Source organism: Amphiura filiformis, chromosome 14 (assembly GCF_039555335.1).
Source record: "Amphiura filiformis chromosome 14, Afil_fr2py, whole genome shotgun sequence".
NCBI classification, from domain to species: domain Eukaryota; kingdom Metazoa; phylum Echinodermata; class Ophiuroidea; order Amphilepidida; family Amphiuridae; genus Amphiura; species Amphiura filiformis.
The window spans coordinates 15444975-15453357 of NC_092641.1; the positions used below are offsets into that span (position 1 = coordinate 15444975).

The 8383-nt window shown below is 35.8% G+C and overlaps 1 protein-coding gene across 1 annotated transcript; it reads left to right on the forward strand.

The window, feature by feature from the left end:
- Positions 1-1270: 1270 nt before the first annotated feature.
- Positions 1271-3498, forward strand: LOC140169768 (carbonic anhydrase-like). Its single transcript, XM_072193073.1, has one exon. It carries the CDS (start codon positions 2157-2159, stop codon positions 3138-3140), a length of 984 nt encoding a protein of 327 aa, XP_072049174.1. The 5' UTR covers positions 1271-2156; the 3' UTR covers positions 3141-3498.
- The last annotated feature ends 4885 nt before the right edge of the window (positions 3499-8383 follow it).

Below are 8383 nucleotides of genomic sequence, written 5' to 3' on the forward strand. Positions count from 1 at the left end.
GGGAAAATGCCCCCCATACAGAACTCTTTCCACTTTTTGCAGCAATTTTGTTGATTTTGCCCCCCCCCTCCCAAAAAAATCCCTGCGCCACCACTGGTTGTGATGACCCAACAGCTGATGACTAGCGGGATGTTATGTCACTTCCGGTAGCGAGGTTTGTCTTGCTAGTCATTGGGTCACTGGTGAAACTGTCGGCAAGAAAAAAAAGTTTTCTTCAAATTGGTTTTGACAAATGAAAAACAGTGCTTAGAAGTTTGTCTTGTTCCCTGTCTTTAGTGTCTTACAATCAAGACCATCAAACAATATCAGGGACCCCCTGCCAACCTTTCCACACACCCAAAACAATGTCATTGACCCCCTGCCAACCTACCAATAATGTCAATAACCTCATCTACCATTAAGCAAACAACATAAATATATAATTATTATTGAAGATCACAAAATAGACTGCTTTAAGTCACCTGTTTCTTAAAGAGACAAACAACATACAGCCAGGGTTGCCAAAAATCTCATCCCAAATTTGTGGGTCAACTAATCAAAATGTCACCCAATGTTTCTATCAACCATCAGTGTCTATGGGATAGGAAACTACCGGAAGTTCCAGGAGCCAATGTTGAAAATTGCTCAATAGATTTCATAACAACTGACCTTTTCGTTAAATCCCATAAGCCTTTGCAGGTGGGCCTCTGATGTCATCTTGCTGATGCACACATTACACAGTGTCATCGCCCCGATATCTTCATGGTAGAAATCGCCATGGTAGGTTGAATCCACAGCCACGCATGGCCATTTTATTCCGACCTTATGAGACGCGCATTTATTAGCCAAGTGACCTGACTAAGGCTACTGACAATAGCCGGGGTAATTGATTTCTCGCTGTGTGAGTAAGCTTGTATACGACATTGCGGTCAATGGTCATACTGCCTCCACTGGAGTAATGAGTGCAGCTATAGCCTGCGCGTTGGTCAGATTTTGAGTTCAAGACGCACAGCTTTTTCTCAAGACGCAAGCTAACGACTATCATATCTGTTCAACACATATTTTCAAGTGTATGAGACCAGATCTGGTTTCTTGAGACGAAATCATTTATGGGACATATTCATCATTTTCTACCTTGGTATCCGAAGATTTTCGTCTGATATCAAAATTGTGCATAGCAATTCACGTGTATCGATCCCGGGTATTTATTTTAGTATCTCTGCTCGATCCCGTGTATTCATTTTAGTATCTCTGCTGCACCAAATAATTATTAGCCAGGCGATGTCGGTGTGCATTATTACTGCGCACTTCACAGCTTTGAAATGCGCAGTAGCGATGTTCACTAAACAATGTGCGCATCTGCGTGATGTCAAATGACAACATCTCTGTACCCACGAAGGCTTATGGCATTTACTGAAAAGGTCAACTGGTTTCTCTAATACCAGAAATGGGCAAAAGTTACAGGGCAAATCTTTAAAAGCACCAAATCTTTAAAAGCACCTAATTGGGCTGACAAATTGCATGGTTGGCAACTCTGACAACATAGTCAATGTTATCAATACCAGCCCCCAATGATATATATAGACTAAGGATAATTGACAACACTTATAGGTTATGACTTAAGAAAAAAATCAAAACTTGTGGTTTTGCCTTTCTAGTCACATCAAATTGTGACAAAACGGTCAGTCTTGCATAACTTGTGAATCAATAAGACAACCAATGTCTCTAGATGGGTGGAGCGAACCAATCAATCAATCAATGAAAAAAAAGTTTCAACTGATCCTGTTTCCTCTGATCATTTGGTCATTAGAAACCACTAAGTTCAGACCTTCAGAGTTGGTGTCTCTTCCATACAGACAAAGAGAGAAAGTTCTTGGTTTGAAGGACTTCAAGAATTTCAAGAATCTGTCGATTTAACTCGAACAACACCATGGGGGTGTTTGGCGTGTATCTTTTCATCGTATTCTTTTCAAGCCAAGCTGAAGGGGTTGCTTGAGTTACAGCGCCCTACAGGACCATCCAACTGGGGTAAGATACCCGGTGCATCAGCATGTCTTGGTAAAAAGCAATCACCAATCAACATTAACACTTTTGAAACAGGTCAGAAAGACTTCGCACCTTTCATTCTTCAAGGCTTTGATGCCAATCGAGCAGGGGGTCCTATTCGGCCGGTGAGAATGGAGAACACTGGCAGTACTTTATCTGTGACATTAGCAGGTAACTATTTCATGAGCGGTGGAGGTTTACCAAATAAGTATAAAGCGGTTGAGTTACATCTGCACTGGGGTAGTGATAACTCGAAAGGATCTGAGCATACCAAAAATGGTAATGCCTTTCCAGGAGAGCTGCATTTCGTACTTTATAACACAAAGTTTCGCAATATTGGTGAGGCCATTTCAAAACCAAACGGAATACTTATGCTTGGATTTTGGTTTACGTTGAGTCGGCATAATGCGGCCTGGGACCCCATCATTAATAACTTGCAAGCGGTAAAATATGCAAACAATCCGCACATTTTCACCACCACTTTTCCACTGAACACACTTATGCCAAATGATCTCTCAAGGTTCTATCGTTACGATGGATCGCTAACAACTCCTGGTTGCTATGAGACTGTAATCTGGACTGTATTTGACAATGAAGTACCCATATCCCGTGCTCAAATTGCAAAGTTTCGTCAACTGTCCAAATTCGAAACACCCCCATATGGCCCTGGAGCTGGTCCAGAATTGCACCGGCGACTGACTGATAACTTCCGTCCGATTCAGAGACATTGGTTTCGTACCGTGTATCAAAGCTGGCCCCACGATGAATACTCCTACTATGGTGGTATGGGTACCAGACCAGGTTGGAACCCTAAGTTTAGAGGAACATTTTCAGGACACCCACAACCTGCACCACCAGCAGTAGCCCCAGCAGGAGGAGCTGGAGCAGGAGCAGCTGCAGGAACAGGACCAGCTAAACTTGAAGATGAGCAACATTTAGAAGGTGATACAGGTGATGCTCAAACTGGTCTGCAACGACTCTGGTATGCGCTTAGAAATGGGGAATATGGCGAGGATGACGATGACGACTTTGATTACTATGACGGGGCCTATGGTAATGCCAATCAAAACAATGCTGTGTCATTATATGACCCATTTCAAATTCCGGGAAAATAAAGAAATAATTGCAGGAAAATTCACAAAGATATCTGAAAAGAGTGTAAATTTGAATAGAATAGAATAGAATAGAATAGAATAGAATAGAATAGAATAGAATAGAATAGAATAGAATGGAATAGAATAGCTAGTGAACAAGTTCTTGTAACTGTTTTGTAAACATGTCTAACCCTCGATCTCCATGCAGGTATCAACTGCAGATGACAAGTTTTAAAAATATTTTAAAAATTCAAAAATTTCAGAATTGTACATTTTCATAACCATATTTGGAATCAACATGAAAAATGATTCAACATGAGTACAAACAAGCCTAGTATTGGATCAGTGGTTCTACATATAGCTCTTGATATTTTTAAAAGAAATATCGCAAAAACTTTGACTTTTTATGTTGAAACTAACATTAAAACTAAACAGGTTTAGAGTTTGGATAGTTTGTATTTAGACATTTGAGAGCTGTAAGATGGTGCAATTTACAAATTGATAACAAGAATAGTGCTTAATCTATATTCACTGTTTTTGTATTTTTTTGCTAAACCTGTGTAAATCTTAAAAGGGCATTTCGTGATCCACAGCCTCATCCCCCCTCTTTTCTCAAAAAAGTTGGGATTTTTATATCACTGGAATACTCTGGCTACATAATGTTTATGTACAAAATATTTCTTGCCGATTAATTCGTTTAGCAAAGATATCGCGAAATTTGAATTACAACGTATTGTCTATAGAGCAGTGTAATACACATAATTATGCATAACTCGCAAACGCAAAATCGGAATCAACTGATATTTTGGGAATATGCTTTTTTCGTGGATATGTACTGAAAATTGTCATAAAAAGAGGATGCTAGGATCACGAAATACTCCTTTAGCATATTATTATTAAGTTGTAATTATCAAGTTAGATGTAGAAGGTACTTATTTTAGTCAAGTCTTAAGTTCACATTGGCGCACTTAACAAGGTTTCTAGCTAAAGAAATCTAAATTGAGTACAAGTAAAAGAGTCCAAGAGCAGAAATATTTGGTGTCAAACCACATTTGTATAGATTTATTTGCGTAGCAAAATTAAACACAAATTTTCGGTCATAGACCTTTGTAAATTGAGTACACATACATTACATCAAAATCTATTCATTTTGATCAAATTGTTGCAGTTGAAGAAAAATATGTTGTTGCTGTAGAAAATGCAGAAAAATGTAAACAATTAAAAGAAATTATGTTTTGAGTTTTTTGAATACCTTATGGTTCAAATTATGTAGATATATTTCATTGCTTTTGTAGCTATGGCATTTCCAGCAAACACAAAATGTTTTATAGACAATGCTTAAATGTCAGGTTATATAATGGGTATAAAACATTTTGATATCTCGGGCATTTTCATGCTTTTCACAGGAGTTTTTTTCGTGGCTTATATCTTTGTAATGTGTCTTTTTCCCCCGTCAAGTACAAGGAATAATAAAAAAAAAGACTTTTATATAACTTGTCACTTAAATGTCATTAAAATGTTTGGACTATTACCAAAACACATTTATAACATTTTTTTTTACAAATTTGTTTGTGTTTGCTAGAGTTGTTATCAGTCATATCAGTTTTTCCTTTATATTACTTCCATTATTGTTTTCTAGTAATTGGTATTCAAATATGTTAGATAAGCTATATATACTATTAAAACATTAAGAAAAATGAATTCCTTTGGTCAAATGTTATTAATGCCTAACTAAAAACAAAAAAATCAATTGAAAATCTTATCCTGTCCCCACCATACTCTGGTGGGGTGGGACACACAGGTTTGTGTAGCTTTCACATGGTTAAGGTTAATAAAAAGTAATATTTTTAAATATTACTTTTTATTGGAAGTTCATTAATACAATTACATTGGATTTTGTTGTTGATAAGCCTACATGTATGTGCAAGTTATTTTCATGGGTACATGTCGTGTTAAAAAAAGATATTTTTACAATTACTATATTCAGCAAATGATTGAAATGTGACAATATAATTAATATAAACAAATATTATTTTTTTCACCTTATCCCTGGCCCGAGCAGCTAAATTAAAACATACCCCCTTCTGGGAAACCGGTGACCAACTTTATGCAACACTGTGAATGGATGACCGATATAGTAACACCTGAATAAAATTATCAATTTCAAATAAATTTTGATATTGATCATATCAATTGATTTAAGAATTACCTCTGCACTATTGATATTATTTGAGTTCCAGTTGACAAATTATTACGCAGGGGGTGTGGATATCAAATAAAGTCTGCACAAAAAGTAACTCAGCTGTTATAAATACGCCTATAGATTCAGAACTAATAATTGTTTTCACAATATTTCAACATAGCGAGAAGGATGATTTATTTACGCGCATTTTGATACCCCATTCGTCAAATGTCATTCAATATTAACAACACAGTAGTGCTTTTACAGAAAAATACCCAAATTTAAAAGTTGCAGTTTACAGCGATCAATGGTTATAATGCCAGCACTGTAAACACGTAAAGCCCACCATTACCTTCGCGCTTACTTCAAATCAATACAAATAACTGCAACTTTTAAATTGGGGTATTTTTCTTTCAAAACACTGCTGTATTGTCAATATTGAACAAAATTGGACAAATGGGGTATCAAAATGTGCGTAAATAACTCATCCTTCTTTTCATGTTGAAATAATTGTGAAAACAATTATTAGTTCTGAATCTATAGGCGTATTTATAACAGCTGAGTTACTTTTTGTGCAGACCTTGGATTACAATAAAATGATACAATATGTTCTATTGAACCGGCCAGTCTCAAAAGGCTTTTTCAGTGAACTTTGTTTCCTGGACATTGCAATTGTGTGAGAGAAACCAATATTTTGCTTGTAGCGGATGTTATTGTATCAGGGGTCCTGTTGAGTGAAACCCATGACAGAAAATAACCATTCCCATAATACATTGGTGAAAATGGGTCTGGAATAATGCATGATGGGTAGACATTAATCTACACTAAAGCCAAAAAATAAATTGTTTGGTTGCCCTTCCAAGACAGTCGATCCCTTTTTTTTTCATGGGCTGTTCCTCCATTTTTCCTATATACATTTTGAAAAGGGTAGTATTGACAAATGCATGCATTATATGGTAAAAAATTGTGGATTTTTAGAGAAAATTTAAATGGAAATACTTCTTGTTTTTAATCAAATATGCATTTAATAAATAAAATGAGTGAATAACAAATAAAAAATGTCCTTGATACTGTCCAAATTTAAGGTTTCTTCTAAAAAAGTGATTGAAAAAAACCCAACCCAAGATAGCCAGAGGTTTCCAGTGGTATAAATATCCCCAACTTGTTTTGAGAAAAGTGGGTAGATGAGGCTGTGGATCACGAAATGCCCTTTTAACGCGGCTGTGTACTCAAGACGTTGTTTCTTTCGCAAAATTGAGCTTTTTTGATATTTGTTACTTTGTTATGTTTTTTATAAATACAAGGAAAGAAAATCCAGATTTATAAACTCCAACTGCGCTTATTTTATGGATTTTATTTCACTATTTCATTCGTGTTTGCAATTTTAAAAGAGAGAAAATCTTTGTTGTATCAGCAGGGTACACGCGCGCAACAACGCATCGCGCTGCGTATCGCGCAATTTGTTAACGCACAGATACGCTACGCATACGCGACGCGATCTGCATGCGTGGCGCATCCTTTGGAAACACTAATTTCAAGTGGTCAAATGGCTCCGTTTTAGCTGATAAAATGTGGGTTTTTCAAGTTCTTTCCCTCGATTTGAATATCAAGTTATGAATGGATTTCGCTCAAACTTCTCAACGGGCTGTGGATTTACCCGATGTTCACGTAATATAAGGTAGAAAAAAGACAACTGCCGCATTCTCCTGTGAGATTCGATGAAAGGGCAAAATGTGACCACTTTAAACTTCAACGGCCATTATTTCAATGTTCATTTTCTCGGTAAAATGACGATTTAGGTACACGATAACTCAATAAATACAGCATCTATAGGTAAGCAAATATGATCATCGTAAAAAGCATGATCGACTCAAGAAACGGTTTTCTCATTTTTTTATATTTTGGTCTATTTCCGATTTTAGGCATCATTTTGTGCAAATAGGCGTTTGTGAATTTTAAAAAGTTCAATTTGATGCCTTATATGGTCAATATCTCAAAAACTAAGGCCAATATCAAAAAAATAAAAAAAATGTTTCTGGAATGGAGCCTTAAGATTGAGCTAAAAACAACATAAAATATTTTGGAAAGAGTGTTTTTTTGTTATGATGTACCTAAAAAATATTGCCAAAAACTCACTTTTTTGTGATTTTCTTCATAATTGTTGTTTTTACCCCAAATCTGTATTTATATTAAGATTTATTGATGTCTTGCTTTTATAAAAATGTATACTTTTATATGTCTTGCGCGAATAATTATAAAGTTATTGCACTTTTACTACATGCATGTCTGAGAGTACACAGCTGCCTTAAGAGATATATAAAAGAGCACTGAAAAGATAATGTGTAGCATCTTCCTTTCCATTGCACTTTGAGCTCATCTACTGGGAGATGCATCTGAAACCTGAGTCTCTGTGTGGCATCACAGATCATAGTCTGTGCTGGCATACTTGTTCATGATGTAATGCTATGTTATCTATATAGGGCCTATACCTAAAATCAAAATGACCAATGTAATGGCCTGAGTGGATCAGACCAGGTCACAAATAATTTCTCACAGTGCTAAAATTTCAAAATTGATACTTGTGGACCATGTCCTCATCTAACTTTATCCATCCTTCTTATGGTAAAGTATAAGGAATGCAACAACTGGTGACAATCCTCTGTTACCATGGTTACTCAAACACCTGTTGCTGCAAATATGTGTATCAGAAATTCATTGTTTTTAGCTCAAAAAGAAAACATTTTTTATGTTTTCCTTTTAAATAAAATGAAATTTGATCAAGCCTATCAAAATGAAAACAAAAATGATTGTATAGCTCTCGTAATAACACTTTTACAGTGCATGATGGGAAATACTTAAATCATCCTCTGATTTTGATCCATGCCGTAATTCAAACTAACCTCTGATATTTTTTCTTACCTTTCCAAATTCCACACCCTATCACATTTCTGAGTAATATGTGTTTAGCATTGCATCGGTTTTTCAAAGATTGTGACATTGACATTTATTATTATTAATTATTATTACCATTTCATACAAGTTTTAATAGTTTAACTAAATGAAATTACCCAAGTTCAAATTA

Coding starts and splice junctions, on each gene's coding strand:
- LOC140169768 (XM_072193073.1), top strand. CDS start 2,157: ATGGAGAACACTGGCAGTACTTTATCTGTGACATTAGCAGGTAACTAT.